At 39.3% G+C, this 18051-nt stretch overlaps 1 protein-coding gene across 6 annotated transcripts in view; it reads right to left on the bottom strand.

Moving 5' to 3' along the window:
• Positions 1 to 3282: 3282 nt before the first annotated feature.
• Positions 3283 to 18051, bottom strand: part of Clk4 (CDC like kinase 4) — a 22045-nt gene continuing 7276 nt past the window's right edge. For 4 of the 6 annotated variants that reach the window (XM_090320933.1, XM_090320934.1, XM_090320937.1 and 1 more), the window contains exons 3-13: positions 13769 to 13991; positions 12582 to 12672; positions 12126 to 12192; positions 10208 to 10324; positions 9958 to 10124; positions 9670 to 9764; positions 9015 to 9144; positions 7848 to 7930; positions 5749 to 5828; positions 3852 to 3942; positions 3283 to 3764 (exon numbers count right to left, since the gene is read on the bottom strand). In XM_090320933.1, the coding sequence (XP_090177059.1) occupies positions 3624 to 3764; positions 3852 to 3942; positions 5749 to 5828; positions 7848 to 7930; positions 9015 to 9144; positions 9670 to 9764; positions 9958 to 10124; positions 10208 to 10324; positions 12126 to 12192; positions 12582 to 12672; positions 13769 to 13991 (1285 nt within the window). In that variant the 3' untranslated portion in view covers positions 3283 to 3623. Of the gene's footprint in view, positions 3765 to 3851; positions 3943 to 5748; positions 5829 to 7847; positions 7931 to 9014; positions 9145 to 9669; positions 9765 to 9957; positions 10125 to 10207; positions 10325 to 12125; positions 12193 to 12581; positions 12673 to 13768; positions 13992 to 14939; positions 14999 to 18051 lie in introns of all 6 variants that reach the window. The other 2 variants (XM_090320938.1, XM_090320939.1) reach the window with 2 other exon arrangements.

The raw sequence follows: 18051 nt of genomic DNA, 5'->3' as shown, positions 1-18051 counted from the left end.
AGGGACCCGGTGCAGCTTCTGTGCTTCCCCCCCCCCCCACCACGTTAAATCACCTCTGGCTTTGGAGACATCCCTTCACCACCCCCAAATACTTGTGAATTAACCTTCCGGATACTTTTTCATAGAAGTTCAAAACTTAACTTTAAAGCGGGTGGAAAACTTGGTGAGCTCCATCCCAGGGCGGCGGCGTAGCGCCGTCTGGTGGCCAAAGGCCGCCAAGCATCCGCATTGAGTCCAGGAGGATGGAGATGGAGCAGAGCAAGGTCTCCTAGAATCTTAATTCTCTCGCCCTTTATTTCGTGCTAGGCATGAGCGCTGGGAACAGAAGTCTTTCTTTCCAGATCTGGGGAAGAGTTTTGAAGACAGCAAGACAAAATGATGCGGCATAGTAATTTCTCTAATGGGAGAAATAAACAACTAGGCCAGAAATAATGTGTTGCCATATTGAATCTACCACCGTCGTGCTGAGGGCAGGAAAGCTCTGGGACACAGCTGGGATCTAGAGGATCAAAGGAAACTCATTGCCAGGAAGGGATCTAGGAAGTCTAGGTAGGAGAGGAAAGCTGGAAGGCAGACCAGGGTTTCTGCTTGATAAGGCTTTGACTAGCAACATTTATATCATAAAACAGATCCCAGGTAACTACTGTCCTATTCAAAACAAGCCCTCAAGGCCCCATAACTGCTATGTGGGCATCACCAAGGCCATTCATTCTTTTAGAATGAATGTCTTGGGAGTTTGTATCTTTAAAAAAAAAAATAGCTTTGTGTGGTACTGAGCAATCAATCCAGGACCTCTTGGCCATGCTATGCAGGTGCCCTACCACTAAGTCACACTTTTAGCCTCACTTGCATCTTTTTCGTGACTGGCTTATCCCTTGAACCTACTGAGCTGCCTGCCCCTAGCTAATACATTCCACCTGCTCCTGGAACCCAGGTGGGATGGACTGAAATAAAATAGAAGGTAGCACAAGTTTGTAGCTGTGGACTTGGTTACACTGGGGTTAAATTAGGTGGTTATAGTCTTGACCCTGAGCTAAATCTATAGCATGTACAGTAAGCCATCTGAAAAGTACTGCTAAACTTGACTATGCACTTGGAGGAGGCCAGCAGCATACTACAAATTAGTACTCATGTCTACCATAAAAATAAGTTGCCCATTGCCTACTATTAGTTCATAATCTGTTCAGTGTTGTGGAAGCCTCAGTGTATTGAACAAGACAAGCAGACTGACCCCCTCCTGGTCCTTGTCTGTTACCTTTCTGTCTGGATTAGTTTCCTCTGGGGTCTTTGAACAGCAAGCTCCTAATCTTTCAGGTCAAGGTTTCCTAGTCTTCCTCTCTCTCAAAGGCCTGCCCAGACTGCCTTTAGAAGCCTTGTCAGGGACTGGGGCATTTATCACTATCTTCTTGTAGAGAATACTGAGACACAGTTGGTGTTCTGATGTGAAAATATTTACCAATTGCAACTCATCTTTGAAAAACAAGCAAGCAGTGGTTGTGCCCAAAGAAGAGTATATAAAGACAGGGTGAGTGAAGCCAACTTGATTGTACAGATGCTTTGTGAAGAGGGAGAAAGGGAAGCCAGCAGGGATGCCGAAATTGGGGTTAGCCTCATGGGAAGCCAAATGGACTGGGAAGAAGGCTGCTGGGGGCCTAGCTCTGCTCATTAGAAGCTGTAGGTCCATGGTAAGAGAGGGAGGGATATGGAAAATGGATTCTCTCCCCTGTGCCATCTGCCATTCAGCAAACCCATAAAGGCCCAAAGAGACCAAGTGCAGGGACAGACTCCCTAAAGGGCAGAGAGCAAAAGTGGAGGGAAGAGGCGGGTATAAAGGTTCATACCTGTAATCCTAGCTATTTGGGAGGCTGAGACCACAGCTCAAAGCCAGGGCAGGAAAGTCCATGAGGCATTATTTTCAATTAGCTACTAAAAAAGCTGGAAGCGGAGCTGTAGTTCAAGTGGTGCTAGAAGAGCTAAGGGTAAGCTACCAGGTCTGGCACACCCACACACAAGTTGAGGCAGGTATCTGCATCACGTCAATGGCATCACAATGCTTCCCAAATTTACTATCCAGCTACTCTTGCCTCTGAAGGCCATCTTCACCCCTGGCTGTCACTTCTCAGAGTTCAGGAAGAGCCAATGTTTTGGCTCTTACACAAGCAGCTGTCCCAGGTATGAGCATGTCTTTTTCAGCCACAGTGCCTCAAGCTTGCATAGGTGTGGACTCGACACATGCTAAGAGCCTGGCTTCACAGCAAGGTAGGAGAGGACCTGAGATCATGGGATCCACTGGTATTTGTGCAGGACGCACAGCCAGCCCGCCTCTTAAGAAATTGGCAAAGCATCAGCTCAGAGGCAATCCTTGGATGCAAGGCTGGGGCTTCTCTGTGGTGCATGCTTCCAGTTCACACAGGCACACTAGCTATCACTCCTCAGGCTAATGTGGAGGACCAAGTTTTCATGTGTTGTGCACTTGCCAGGACAGGCACAAAGGACCCCTAAATACAAGCTCTGGCTGTCCTGCACGCCTCACCTGTGCCCAGGCAGTTAAGTAACAGTGATCTGTAGGAAGAGGGAGAGCTACGGTGCATAGAGAGCCACTAACTGTAACAGAATGTTGAACAAACTCAGCCTGGCCCCTGCAGTCATCAGGGACATTCCAAAATACTGTACAACGAAGATTTTTTTTTTTTGCCAGTCCTGGGCTTGAGCTCAGGGCCTGAGTGCTGTCCTTGGACTTTTCTCAAGGATAGAGCTCTACCACTTGAGCCTCAGCACCACTTCTGGCTTTTTTCTATGTATGTGGTACCAAGGAATCGAACCCAGGTCTTCGTGAATGCTAGGCAAGCACTCTACCACTAGGCCAAACTCCCAGCCCGAAGAGTTATTTTCTAACGTGATTATAGTGAGGGCAGATGGGGTCACAAATAATGACAAATAATGAAAAGGTTTCACCAAGTTCAATGTGCCTGGTCAAATAACATGTCATCTACTTCAGAAGTATTTCCAAGGACGTGGCACTGTGGCTCTAGAAGTAGGGCAGTAGACTTGAAGAGCTCAGAGACAACTCTCAGGCCCAGAGTTCAAGCCCCATAACTAACCACCCCCCCCAAAAAAAAAACTTAGAGGCCATCAAAAATCCACCTTTTTCATTCTACCCCGGCTCCAGCCCTAGCAGTTCAGTCAGTTTTTAGTTCTTCAATACTAAGTAGACAATGAGAGCTGTGCCTACCCAGAATTACTAACACTCCTCCTCGTTGTTCAGAAATCACACACAAAACATCAAGATTTCCATTTTACTTCAAAAAAAAAAAAATCACTTCAGAGTTGACCTCATGTACAAAAGACAAGATCAAACACATTTATCATTGGACACAAAGGATATACCAAAGGCCTTTAAAAATGGTAACTAATGTCACAAAGGAAAATTAATTTTAACTTCATTATCAAGATCATACTTGCTTAACAAGGTAATTATGCTATTGATACAAAACATACAGTATTTACACTTAACTGTACAAAATAATTTAATGCTTACAAAAATATTAGAATGTTTAGTTGACTGACACAGTCTTAAGGTAATCTCTTCTAGAGAAGTATATAGTAAGACCACCAATTCCATTTCACTTCTTTTTTAATAAGTCAAAGAAAGGATGCTGCAAGGCTTCATCCAAGGTAATTCTTTTGGTTGGTTCATATTCCAACATTCTTCTAACCAGGTCAAATAACTTCTCGTGTTCCTCATCATGACAGAGCATAAATTCCTGAGGAAGAGGAGAATGCTTTGTTAAAGTAAGATACTGCTGATAGTGAAGACATTGTTCTTAATTCTTAATCTTATCTTTCTTTACCTTTAGTGGTTTGCAGCGTCTCCTAACATATCTCCCAGCAGAACTGTGTTCATCCCAATCGAGCTGGTTATGGTGAAAATACTTGCGTTTTCTACAAGGAGAAAAAGTCAAACTTTGAAAAGAGAAAGAAAAAAAATCGGATCCATATCCTGGATCCAATAGGGGCATCTGGTTATAATTTTGAAACCCCAGCAACAATTATATGACACTTTCTTCTCTTCTCTAGTTTTACTATATGAACTAAAATTGTTCCTAAGTACCATATTTAAAACCAGTTAGCTCATGCCTGCAATCCTAACTACGCAGGGAGGCTGAGTTCCAGAGGACTGAAGTTTGAGGTACAGTCAGTCAAAAAAGTCTGAGACTCCTTCAAAACCAGGCTGGAGGCAAAAAACTGCTGCAGGCAACGCGCAATAACAACAAAAAACTATTCCTTATAGCCAGCTGCGTGGCACCTAGAACTTTATCCGGACAAAGCTAAGGTGAATTCAAATTAGATTAGGGTTGATCCTAACTACAGCAAGACCAGCTTTTGAGACTGACAATTTAGACACAGGGACAAAAACACATGGGAAGGAGGACGTGTGAAGACAGACTTCTGCCTTCATCTCCAAGCAAAGTCAAGATGGCCAGCAACCACCAAAGACTAGAGGTGGCAAAGGACAATTTCTCCCCTACCTGAGTCTTCAAAGAGAACATGGCCTTGCTTGGACTTTCTGAACTTCTAGCCTCTGAAACTCTGACAGAACTCTTTTTGTATCATTTAAGACAAAATGATAAACAAAAACAAGCAAACAAAAAGGCCTAGAAACTCCTGGACCAATTCCTATAAGTTCTGATTTCACCAGATCTGGGTGATGTTGGAAATTTTGTGTGGCAGTAAAGCCTAGTGCTTGGTAGGCAAAAGCTCTACTACTTTTAAGTCATACCTCTAGCCTTTTAAGCTTACATTATTTTTCAAATAGATTCTCATGTTTATGGCCAGGCTGGTCTGGATCACAAATACTCTCATTTATGCTTTCCTCTCAGCTGGGAGGACTAATGAGCACCCTGCGCTCAACTTTTTATTGGTTTTTATAGGGTGTTGTGAACTTTTTTGCTTACATTGGTTTTGAACCACAATCCAGATCTCTGCCTCTCAAGTAGCTGAAAGGTTCAAGCCAAAGGGCTCTGCCTGGACAGCAATCAAGGTGACTTCTGTAGTGGAGCTGTATTTACAAATCATCAAAAATCTTGTCTAAGGCCATACAGCTGGCTCAGCAACACAGGTTAATTCAAATTTATGATTCAATGCCAAATAATATACTTTTCAAATTCTATGTATTATTTTACATCAATTTAGGAAAACATAAAACTAATAATTTTAAAAAACAACCAAAAGCACCATTTCTTCATCATCATAAAAAAGATGTTTTCAGCCAGCCTCGAGACTCTTTATCTCTTATTAAACACCAGAAAACTGGAAGTGGAGCTGTGGCTCAAATGGTAGAGTGGTAGCTTTGAGCTTAAGAGCTCAGGGACAGAGCCCAGGCTCAGAGTTCAAGCCCCAAGACCCACCAAAAAGAGTTGTCACTAGCATATAGACAACTTACGGTTTTTTGTTTTTGTTTTGCAAAATCTGTAGTCCACTATCCAAACCAAACCAACTTTTGTGTCAATTCTGAGGCTTGAACTCAAGAATGAGAACTGTCCCTGAATTTTTCATTTTGCGTACTCAAGGCTAGCCACAGCTCCACTTCTGGCCTTTTAAGGTTAATGAGAACAGTCTCACAGACTTTCCTGCTCAGGCCGGCTTCAACTGCAATCCTCAGATCTTAGACTCCTGAGTACCTAGGATTCAAAGGTTTGAGCCACTGGTATCTGGCCCAACCAAGATATATTTAGTCTTAAAACATACCTTGTTTTCTGAATCATGTGTGTTGGTATGGGTCCTAATATCCGTTCCATCATTGCCAGATGCTCTTTACTATCATGAGTCTAAAAAAACAGAAAAAACAAACTCAGTGCTCTCCATTTCTCTACACCCATTAACAAGTGAACCTAAGAATATTATGTTGATATAAAAGAACTCATCTAGCCAGTTATACAATTCATACTGCACAACTCTTCAAGAATAAAATACTGAGTGAGCTGTGTTGTCTAGTCTTTGAGATGGATTAGTGAGGTCTGAGCAGCATCAACTTCTAGAACAGAGCCAGCAACACCCTTTAAATGTCCAGATAGCTAAAAGCATCTTAAGCAGAGCTGCTCAAATGATTTCTATTCAGTCTTTAAAAACAGACAAACCAGAAACAGGCAAGTTTGTTGAAGTCATTAGGCATTACTTAAAATTTTGTGTGCCAACCCCTGTCCAGAGAAGCTATGCATTGTACTTTTTAAACCTATCAACCAACTACAATGCATAGCACAGGTTGCCTTCAAAACATTATTAATGGTGCATCACTAGCTTCATTATTTTTGTTTTTGAGTCAGGATCTTACTACCTGAGCTATCAATTTGTGATCCTTCTACCTCAACCTCCCAAATGCTGGAATTACAGGTATGCATTGATTGCCACACCTGGCTAACTTGATTTTTTAAGTTTCTTAAGCCTACAACTATTAAATTTATAGTGTAGAATTAAAAATCCTACCCTTAGACTGCTATAACTTCAAGTCAACACTAAATACGAGGCTGGGATCTCTACAACCCTCTCCCAAACAAAGCAAAACTGAACACTGGGGCACCTTGATCAAAACCACAATTCTCATTTTTCAACGGTAGCACTATCTAAGACTTTCAAGACTGTTCAAGTCTAGATATAAGTTAAACTTTTTCTTGGGGGGGGGGTAGGTGAAAAGGGGATGGACTAATTTTTGTTTTGCCAAATAAGACTTCTATTTTTAAAAATACCATCAACTAGCGTCTTCTCTTAAATGGACCACCGTAGTATTTTATAAAGCAGTGATAATCTCTAAAGTCTAAACTGGCAACTCCACAAAATTATTTGTGGCCAGTTGGTATTTTGAAAGTTTGAGGATAAAACAATTATCTTTCAGAGGTACACAAGTCTCACTGACACAAATGTTCCCACAATTACACTTCCCTGATTAGATCCTAACACACTGAAGACACTCCAAGTTTATGACTAGCTCTAAAGAAATTCCCTATATAGGGAGTTTGGCCTAGTGGCAGAGAGCCTGAGTAGCACGCATGAAGACCTGGGTTTGATTCCTCGGTACCACATATGTAGAAAAACCCAGAAGTGGTGTTGTGGCTCAAGTGGCAGACCACTAGCCTGAGAAAGCCCAAGGACAGTGCTCCTGTCCTAAGTTCAAGCCCCAGGACAAAAAAAAAAAAGAAAAAGAAAAATGAAATTCCCTATATACTAAGTGAAACACGTGCTACATTGTTCCATTACATTGTAATCATTTTTCAAGTTTTGCAAGACTTCTAGAGTACAGAGGTGTTACATGCACTTCCATCATAGATACTGATGTTTTAAAACACCTGCTATTTCTAAGTTTTTCTATAAAAAGAAATGATCCAATATAACTAATGTTAAGTTAAAACCAGCCACTAATAATTTATGAAGTTATATAAAAAGATGGGAACAGCTGGGTGTGGTGGCTCACATCTGTAATCCTATCTACTCAGGAGGCTGAGATCTGAGGATCAAAGCCAGCCTGGGCACTAAAGAACCTGAGACTCATCTCCAATTAATCACTAGAGAACGGGAAGTAGGGCTGTGGCTCAAGGGGTAGGGCAGTAGCCTTGAGCTGAAGAGCTCAGGGACAGCACCTAGGCCTACCCCCCGCCAAAAGAGATGGGGACATATATGAACCACATGTGCAAATTATAAGCTGTGACCACTTAACAGAATTTCACTGAACTATGGTTCTAGAAAAAGATTACCATTTGGCATATGTGTACATTTTAATCTCAAACACAGGGATAGACTCAAACATGAATGTGCCTTTAAACATTTAAAATTCATGAAATGGACTAGATACATACCTGAAAGACTGTGAACCCAAGGTAATATTCAATAAGAATGCAACCAATGCTCCAAACATCGCAAGGCTGAGACCAACCTAAAGCTGTTCACAACAAATAAAGCAGGTTAACTATGCTATAAATCTTCAATTGCTAACATATGAAACCTCTGTGTAAGGCAGATTCTTTACATACTTTCATTTAAGGAATATGACAGCAAATTCAGGGTTTACAGGGGTTTTTTTTTTTTTTTTGTGGTTGTTGTTGTTTTTTTGGGGGGGTGGTAGGGGGGAAATGGTCCAGACATAGAGCTTGAACTCCATTTCTGATTTTCTGATGGTTAACTGAAACTCCCGAGGACTTTTCTGCCCAGGCTGGCTTCAAACCACAACCCTTAGATCTTAGATCTTAGCCTCTTGAATAGCTAAAATTACAGGCATAAGCAACCAGTGCCTGGCTAGAGTTTACATATACTTTTTTCTTGTTGATCCTAGGGTTTAAAATAAACTCTGGGCCTGGGCACTGTTCCTGAGCTCTTCAGTTCAAGGCCACCACTTTACCATTTGAGCCACAGTGCCACTTCCGGTTTTCTGGTAGCTAATTGGAGATAAGGGTCTCATGGACTTAGTACTGGGCTGGCTTCGAACCACGACCCTCAGCCTACTGTGTAGCTAAGATTACAGGAGTGAGCCATTGGCACCTGACAAGGGTTTTATATCAGCTGTTCAGCAAGACCTTATAGTCCCTATGCTCTTATCAAAATACAGTATTTTAAACTTGAAGTTGGAGACATTATATAAAAAGTAAAAGGATGGGGCCGGGAGTTTGGCCTAGTGGTAGAGTGCTTGTCTAGCATGCACGAAGACCCGGGTTTGATTCCTCGGTACCACATACTCAGAAAAAGCCCAAAGTGGTGCTGTTGCTCAAGTGGCAGAGTGCTAGCCTTGAGCAGTGTCCAAGGACAGTGCCCGGGCCCTGAGTTCTAGCCCCAGGAACTGGCAAAAGCAAAAAAAAAAAAAAAAAGAAAAAAAGAAAAAAGAAAATAATTTAAAAGCAATGTCCATACATTTTTGGATAAAATTATGTTTTCAACATATGGCTGAGATTATTATAGCCAGGACCCCATCCTTATCTTCAATAAAATCTATGTAAGTAATCACAGTATAAGGAAGTCTGGTATTTACTGACCCAAAATGACCTCTGGAGCTCTATAGTGCCGTGTAGACACCAAAGTACTATGGTGTTCATCATCATAAGTTGCACTTCCAAAGTCCACAACCTTGATATCTGTGTTCTTCAGTGTTCGTTCATCACGTTTCTAGAGACAAGGAAAATGAAACTCAATAAAGGCTGTTTATAGCACTACTCAACAAAAGATTTCCACATAAATTTTCTTTCCTTTTTTTATATTCTGTTGCTAGGGATAGAAATCAGGGCCTAACAGATGGAAAGCACACTCCACCACTGAGCTATACCTGAAGCCCAGGAATTACCTCCTTGTCAAGTTCATGAGACAAACAAGGAAGGTACATGTGCTCTACACCATTCAACTACCACCCTACTCCTAACTCCGTGTAAACTTCCTCATTCAAGGATCACCAAGTTGGCCATGAGTTTAGCCTAGTGCCTGCCTAGTATGCACGAAGACCCAGGTTTGATTCCACAGTACCAGATACACAGAAAAAGCCAGAAGTGGTGCGGTGGCTCAGGGTAGAATTCTAGCCTTGAGGAAAGCCCAAGGACAGTACTCAGGCCCTGAGTTCAAGCCCAGTACTGGCAAAACAACAACAAAAAGAATCACTAAGTTAAAAATAACCACCCAAAGTAAAAGTCTTTAACTCACCATTTTAGAATTATACTTGACTACATAGTCAGATTTCACAAATAGTATATTTTCAGGTTTCAGATCTGTATGGGTTAATTTATTATGATGCAAAACTACAAAGAGAACAGAAAGACACCATTAGTTTCACTTAGAAATGTCATGGTTTTGGAAGCAGGGAAGGGACAGCAGTGAGAACACAGTGATCAAAGGAGGTTTCATCTTTAGCCGTAAAGTGACAAGTTTTAATATAATGCTCATATAGGAAAAATATTTTCTGATGTTCAAAAGTGTATCAAATATACTTACAATTAATTGACTGGCAGATCTGATAGGCCATCTGCCTGATGTGATCAATTTGAAAAGGAAGAAAGCTGTTTTCTTTAATGAAATCATAGGTACTAAGTCCCAGCAGTTCAAACACAATACAAACATGACCATGATGATCAAACCATTCTAACATCTGGACACATCGGCTAGAATAGAGCAAAATGATAATTCAGTTTGAAGAATTGTATACTTTGTAATAAAATGGTTCTTGGTTCAAATTTATACTCACAAGACACTATTAGGGTCAGTACTATTTAAATGTTCCAATACTTGGATTTCTGAACGAGCTGCTTCACGGTAACGGCCTACATTTTTTACAATTTTCACTGCTACATGTAAGCCATCCCTTAAAAACAAGATGAAAGGTAGCTTAAGATCAGGCATCGTTGAAAGCAGGGTTTTTGAAACAGGTCTTGCTAGCCATGGCTGGCCTCAAACTCATTATGTTAGCCAAAGGTGACCTTAAATTGCCTCTGCCTCCTAAATACTGAGAACTGTACCACCACGCCCAAGTAAAACATTCTTATTGCTGCCAGTTTTTCTATGCTGCTTTTCTAAAATTATATATTTCACATATTACACACCAGGTTCCATCTAATATCTTCTCAAAACATTCCAAGAAAATATAATTTATATAAAGGACCAATTCTCTTAATTTTTTTTGTTACAAATTTTGCACACTTCCTACAGCAAAAGTAAGACTTAAGCATGTATCTGTGCCTGGCTTACACATGTATGTGTGTATAAATGTTTTTGGATAACAATCTTCCTCTGGGGCTGGGAATGTGGCTCAGTGCTTGCCTAGCATACATAGAGCCCCGGGTTTAATTCCTCAGTACCACATGCACAAAAAAAAGCCAGGAGTGGCCCCATGGCTCATGTGGTAGAGCACTAGCCTTGAGCAAAATGAGCTCAGAACAGTACCCAGGCTAAGTTCAAGTGCTAAGACTTGGGGAAAAAAAAGCAGGCAAAAGATGGAGGAAAATGGTAAAAACAAAGCAGGTCAGTCAAACAGATTAGCATGTCTCATTTTAAAGACTCTGGGAGGAGGGAAAATGGGAGAAAAAGATGAAAGGGATAACAGGTAACAATGTTCAAGAAGTAATAATGTACTCACTACCTTGTGAATGTAACTCCTCTCTATACGTCATCCTGATAATAAAATTTTAAAAACTAATAATAATTTGGACTTTAATCTTGAATGTCCTTCAAATGCTCCTCCAAAGCAGGAAACTGTACTTTTCCCCTGGCTTCAGCTGCTAGGATTCCCTTTTTTTGCTTTGTATGATTTCTTCTGGGCATCTAGGGTCAAGATGTTAGGCAAATGTTCTACCACTAAATGGGTTGCCAGCCCTTCTGAATTAAATGTTTTGAATAACTCTAGTATCTTATACATTTCAAAACTACCAGTAATTAACTATAATTAGAAAAAAAATTTGAATTTTATTCTTTATATTACTTACAGAAGCTAGCTGTAATATGGATATTTTATTATAACCCCAAAATAACTGAATCTCTTACAGAGGTCCAAGAGCCCAAGATGTAGAATGTGTTGGCATTTTATCTTATGTGTTTATTTGCCAGTCCTGGGAGCTTGAGTTCAGAGCCTGGCCACTGTTCATGGGCATTCTCAAGGCTAGCGTTCTACCACTTGAGTCACAGTGCCACTTCTAGTTTTTCCCATGTATATGGTACTGAGGAATTGAACCCACCAGGGTTTTGTAAATGCTGGGTAAGCACTCTACCACTAGGCCACGCTCCCAGCCTGTGTCAGCATTTTATAAACCACATCTAGTTCAAGTTTTATGGTTGATGGGTCTTTTTCCTTTTGGCTGGTCCTGGGGCTTAGGCACTTGCCCCCTGAGCTCCTTTGGCTTAAAGATAGCACTCTACTTCTACCAGTTGAGCCATACTTCTAGTATTGAATGATTAATGAGTCCCACAAACTTTTATGCCTGGGTTGGCTTTGAACTGTGATCCTCAAAGCTCAGACCACAGTAGTTAGGATTACAGGAGTGAGCCACCAGGGCCTGGAAAATTCAAGTAATTTTGTTGGATATTTTCTGGAAAAATCCACTTCAAATATACTTTGTTTTTTCCTTCCCCATCAAAAAACAATCAGAAAAAGTAAACAGCAACAAACTTACATGGCATGATCAATACACTCTACAACCTTGCCAAAGGCCCCTTCACCCAAAGTGTCCACGATTTCATCTAAGTGAGGGAGAGAAAAAAAGGTATAAGTATCTGAGTACAAATTATCTAGTTACTCAAACAATGAATGCTTGTGGAATATTTTCAAATGATCTCTATCAAAGCATAACTAAGGTTTCAGCACTCAAATTATGTTATTTCAGCTGCTACACAAACATTAGATAGAGCTATCTGTCTTGCTCTAATCTCAAATTCCACTGATTATCTTGCGACTTTAGAGTAGATATATTTAAATTATACAGAAAAGAAGAAATACAAAAGAACAAATAAACCCACAAAAAACAAAACAAATAAGCAATGAAGAGTTCTTTAGCCCCCCGCTGACAAACTATTCTTAAAAAGATTATTCTGTCTGCAAAGTTTAAAAAGTGTTGAAAAATATTCTATACATCTTGCTCTTAGAACGTCTCCACTTTGACAGATCAGGTGACCCTCCTCATCATCCTCTATACTCCTGGATCTTTTCCTTCGGTGGCTCTTCTGGAACCGGCAAGTGGGCAGCACCAAGATCGTCCAGCCAATCAATATATCAGAGTGAATTCAGGGCAGAATACGCAATTCATTCAGCGGGGAGATATTCAGGCATTCAGATAAGCACCAGGCCACGAACAGTTGGCAGGAGCAATTTCAAATTCAGTCCCCAGAAATTCACAGGGCACAGTTTATGTTACAGAAGAAAAACATGGCAAGGAACAGATTTTCAGATAAGATACTTAAAGTGGCAATAGAAAAAAACATCACAATTGTCTCTTTAAAATACTGATTTAATTGAAGTCTGAAATTTAAAGAATGCAATGTCATGATTTACTAATCTCTTGCTATTAACTATCATATGCTGTGAGATGAAATGTCTAATTTGTAAGAAAAATGTTTTTAAAATGTCATAATTCGTTGAGATTGTTCTTACATAGCAATATTTAAATATACACGATTATAGTAAAAGGGGAAAATAAAGGCTAGCTCACTTCAGTGTTCAATCTAAGAATTATTTGTACTGAAGGAAACTTAGGGTAGAAAATTAACCCAAAGTGTACAGATTAAACAAATGAATGTCAGAATTACAGCAAAAAAAAAAAAAAAAAAAAAAAAGCTGGCCTTTAAAATATGCTTCCCACTCAGCACCCATCTTCACAATGTCAACCGACTTAGATGCAGAAGATGAGCTATGAGAGGCACTCAGGTTAGCACTGACAGGCAACAGTACAACTTTCTCTATTTGGTTCCAAATATCAGTATAGATGTTTCTTTCAAAGTAAAATATATATATAAATTGAAAGAAATTTGGGTGCTTCATTATTTTTAAAGTAATATACTATACAAACACAAAAACAAGTTTTACTATTAAAAATCAACAAACTCATGACCTAATTTGCAGAATATGAGAGTAAATGTGGGCAAATGAGAGCTAGCTAATATACTGATGGCTATGAGAATGTATAGTTTCCTTTAAGGATTCAAGTAAATACATAACTTTAATAAATTCAAATAATATTTCACATATAAAAAACTTTTAGAAACTTATCAGCTCCTTAAGAGCTTTTATATACACTCAAAATAAAAACAAAATCAATCATACCGAATGTGACTGGTGACTTGAACAGTGTCTATTACGCTTCCTTTTAGGACTGCTTCTCCTGCTTCGGACCGAGGATTTACTGCAGTGAATTCGGTAAGTGCTTTCAATGTCTCTATGATAATGTCTAGGAACGTATCCTTCACAGTAGTCATTTCTGTACTCATCAACGTATCTCCGATCCCGGTAATCTCTCTCATTCAAAGACCTTGCTTCTAAATAATGACTGCAAACACATTAAGGGATTTCAAATTATTCCCTGCACTGTGGAATCATGTGCTTTAAATAAGACACTCAAGAATTCTTGGTTTAAAAGAAAATAAATTCCAATTGAGTTAACATTTATACTCATCCTGCAAAACTTAAGAAATAACTTTTAACAAAAACTGCTTCACATCAAGGAATAATTTAAGTCAAATTGTTTAGTATTTACTTGAGAAAATGTTCCTTTACCTTCTACAAAAAGATAAAAAATATCACTAAAATGCTCTTCTGAAATCAGGCTTGTGATATGTGCACCTTTTAAAACAGTTTCCTTTCACTCTCAGAACCAACACGGGGGTGGGGGGACGACAAAACAGGACTCCTTTCTCTTTTAAAGGGTGCATTTAAGCATCACTGGCACACACACAGAGAATTTTTTCATGGAGGGTGTCTTATAGAGGAGCCTTTCTAGCCCTTTCATTTGACCGATGACCAAATTAAATCCCTAAACAACATGCCATGGTTGTAAAAGCATAACCATGCAAAAACTGGGGTATTTCTGCTATTATATATATATCCCTTATTTTATCCCTTCTCCTCTTTGTATGTCTAAGATACTACTCCTACAACAATGTAGCTTTTGAGAATTGCCTAAGTGTGCTGAAAACATCTCAATTGTATCTTCCACAAATGAGAATAAGATTCTGAAACTGCTTACCCAGATTACAAAATCCCACCACTTTATTTCCTCTTTTATGTCTCTAATTTCCTACCATTTGTGTTTGAGAAATACAACAGAAAGGGAATAAACAGATCCCTTGAGATCTGGTGCAAGCTGTGGACCTCTTACCAAAAAATACACTTGGCATGGCATTTCACGGAGGTCATGGAACTTAGAAAATCAATCCCAGTTAAATAGCCTTGAACTGATGGGAAAAAAAAGTGGCCCAGCTCCCCTCCCCCTCTCTACCTGGGATGAGTGTCCTCTTCAACAGAGTGCGAAGCTTCAAGAGGGATGCACATGGAGCACTGAGGGAGAGAGGGGACACCTGCCCAGTCAGACAACAAATGAACTAAAATAATCCTGACAAGCAATGGAGTGACAGATGTTGCCTTGAACACCCTCACCAACCCCTCTGCATGCCCCAGATACACTATCACTCTCTCTCCCAGGATACTGTTCTAGGTAGAAATAAAGGAAACATCTCTAAAACTACACTCATCAAGGTTGGCATCTAATTCAGGGTGGGGAGATAAGAGAAGTTTTTCTTATTCCCTACTATTTTAAGTTTTAACTAGTAGAAAAACAAGTCAGGTTATTTATTAGGGTAAGTTGTGGGTCTAAGCCAGCTGGTTAGAAAGATCTCAACAAGCTAGAAATTAACATATTCTTTAGAGCTTTCTGTTTAGTTCTGTATGTAATTTAATCCATAAAAGGTCAAGTATTTTTCTATGGAAAAAAAAATTTAACACTAATAACCTTTATATGGAATGCACATGAGATTGGAGATGCAACCCATACAGTAACAAAACGGAGTGATATTATCAAGAATGAAACTGCTAAGAATCCTTCAAACTATAATGCCCAAGGTTTAAAGATTATATAGACCATAGAACTAAATAAGTAGACAAAATGAACAGACTAATTTAACTTTTAAAACTATTCACTAAGTGCCCAGTGAATATTTTATTCTTGCCTTTCAAAAGAGCCAACTGATGAGAGTTTGGGCATTGGTTTTAATTTCCACACAGATCCTACAGTAGATAAAATTGTCAGGCAGAATCCATGCTAACACATAATTTTAGACTGCTCACATAAAACTAAAGCCTAGCAATACAGGAAAAGTTGAAAGGCTATGTGAGTGCTCAGAGTCAGAGAAGGCAAAAAAACTCAATCTCCTTAAAAAGGCCGGGAAGGTCTCATGACAAAGATGGAAACAGAGAGATAGCCTACAAAGCCAGTCACTGGATAAAGTATCAGGCGGAAAGAAACTACAGAGGATAAAAACAATCTATCTTACATTTACATAGCACCTTCAGCCATAACAGCTTAAAGAATTTGTCTACGCGTTACTCAGGAAACAGCCATAGACAATTTCAGCCAGCACAATTTTCACTTAGGAGAATATAGACCAATTTCTCTTTCTCGAACTAAGAATTATTAAAAGCCTTGTATATGTTTCAAGCTAACAACTGTTTCTCAAAGAATGGCCTATTTAATAACAATGTCGAAAATGAATCTTTTATTTTTATTAAAAATGATGCAGGTCATACTTATTAAACCTAAATCTGATCACCTGAATCTTAAATATACCTCAAAGGTGATCCCTATTCCCACAGTTTTGAGAATTTAACACTTGACACTTGCTATTATAAGAAAGACATTTAAGAGTTTTGACAATGATGCAAATGCTGATACATCATCTTGGTATATTGTGCCCAATGATTAATGAAAGGACCAATCAGAAAAAGATGAGTTAAAAAAGTTCATCTGGGTCCATAAATGTTACAGTGAGCAAATTCACTATCAGTCTTAAAATTCCTGATCTTTTAAAATGGCCAAGAACAGTGACAGCATGAAGGAATAAATTTGTCTATATTTTTACATAAGCCTTCTAGGAATAAAAAAATGCAGCAAGAATCTTTTAAGAGTTCATACCCTTTAACCTGCAAATGCCTCTTTTTTTTCTCTCTTTCTTGGCGGGGGGCAGGGATAGGGGACTGTAGGGTTTGAACTCAGGGCCTTGTCAATTTCCATGAGCCTCTTTGTGTTCAAGGCTAATGCTCTACCACTTGAGTCACAGCACCTCTTCTAGTGAAAATGCCTCGAGTCTATTCCCAGGAGTAGCGAGAGGCAAAAGACCTACATATTCACGGATATTTTAAGAACAATCAGAATAATTTATACCAGGCTGGGAGTTTGGCCTAGTGGTAGAGTGCTTGCCTAACATGCCTGAAGACCCGGGTTTGATTCCTTTGTACCACATACACAAAAAAAGCCAGAAGTGGTTCTGTGTTCTGTGGCTCAAGTGGTAGAGCTACAGCCTTGAGAAAGCCAAAGGACAATGTGCAAAAAAAAAAAAAAGGAATAATTTACAACAAATAATACTTTTAAAATCATTCTAGTTGCCTTATATTTTTCTGCATTTTTAGTTTTGTTTATAAAATCCTTATAAAATTTTTAGCCTCCCAAAAAAACCCCTCAGAATATTCTAGGTTATGGTGAACAATTTCCACCAAAGATATCTGATGTCATTGTCAAAGAAAGGCAACACATTGGCCTGATATGTTAATATGTTTATATAGCTAATTATGAACGTGTACCAGCTGTTCATCCTTTAAATCTTTCTCTCTATATATAATGTTTAATAATCTATAAGCTGTACTATGTTTTAGGCTTCAAGAAACAAGCTTGTTTTGTACTAATTAGTAATGAGGTACAGATGTAATTTTTGCATAGTATAGTATAATTAGCTCTGGCCATTGACATCCTGGGATAAACTTTCTCCTTTCCTTTATTTAACTATTTGACAAAATACGTTTAGACTCTCAGCCTACAAACCACTTAACTGTTTGGCAGAGCAAATCTGTATAACTGTATAGCACAAAGAAGGTATAGCCTACTCTTTTTTTCTTTTTGTTGTTGTTGTGTTGTTTTGTTGGTTGTGGGACTGGGCATTGTCCCTGAACTCTTTGGCTCAAGGCTATATCACCCTACCTCTTGACCCACAGTACCACTTCTGGTTTTCTGGTGGTTAATTGGACATAAGAGTCCCGGGTCTTTAGTGACTCGGCTGGCTTTGAACCAAGATCCTCAGATCTCAGCCTCCTGAGTAGCTAGGATTACAGGCATGAGCCACCATGCCCAGTTTAGCATACTGTTTTTTAAAGAACTCCAGTTGGCTAATTTAGAAAGTAATCTAGTAAATAGGATCAATGGAAATCTGCACAAACAAGGAGAAAACAAACAAATGGGAAAGGGAAATCAATGGATGTCAGAAACTCTTATTCACCTAACTTGTCATCTTTAGAACTTTCAGATTTTCTTATTACTGAATAAAAGTTTTGCCTCCAGTTAAAAA

The sequence above is a fragment of the Megascapheus bottae genome, chromosome 29, assembly GCF_031878675.1.
Source record: "Megascapheus bottae isolate mThoBot1 chromosome 29, mThoBot2.hap1, whole genome shotgun sequence".
Lineage (NCBI taxonomy): Eukaryota > Metazoa > Chordata > Mammalia > Rodentia > Geomyidae > Megascapheus > Megascapheus bottae.
Note: the sequence above shows the minus strand (reverse complement) of the source record. Positions and strands in the feature narration are given on the sequence as shown.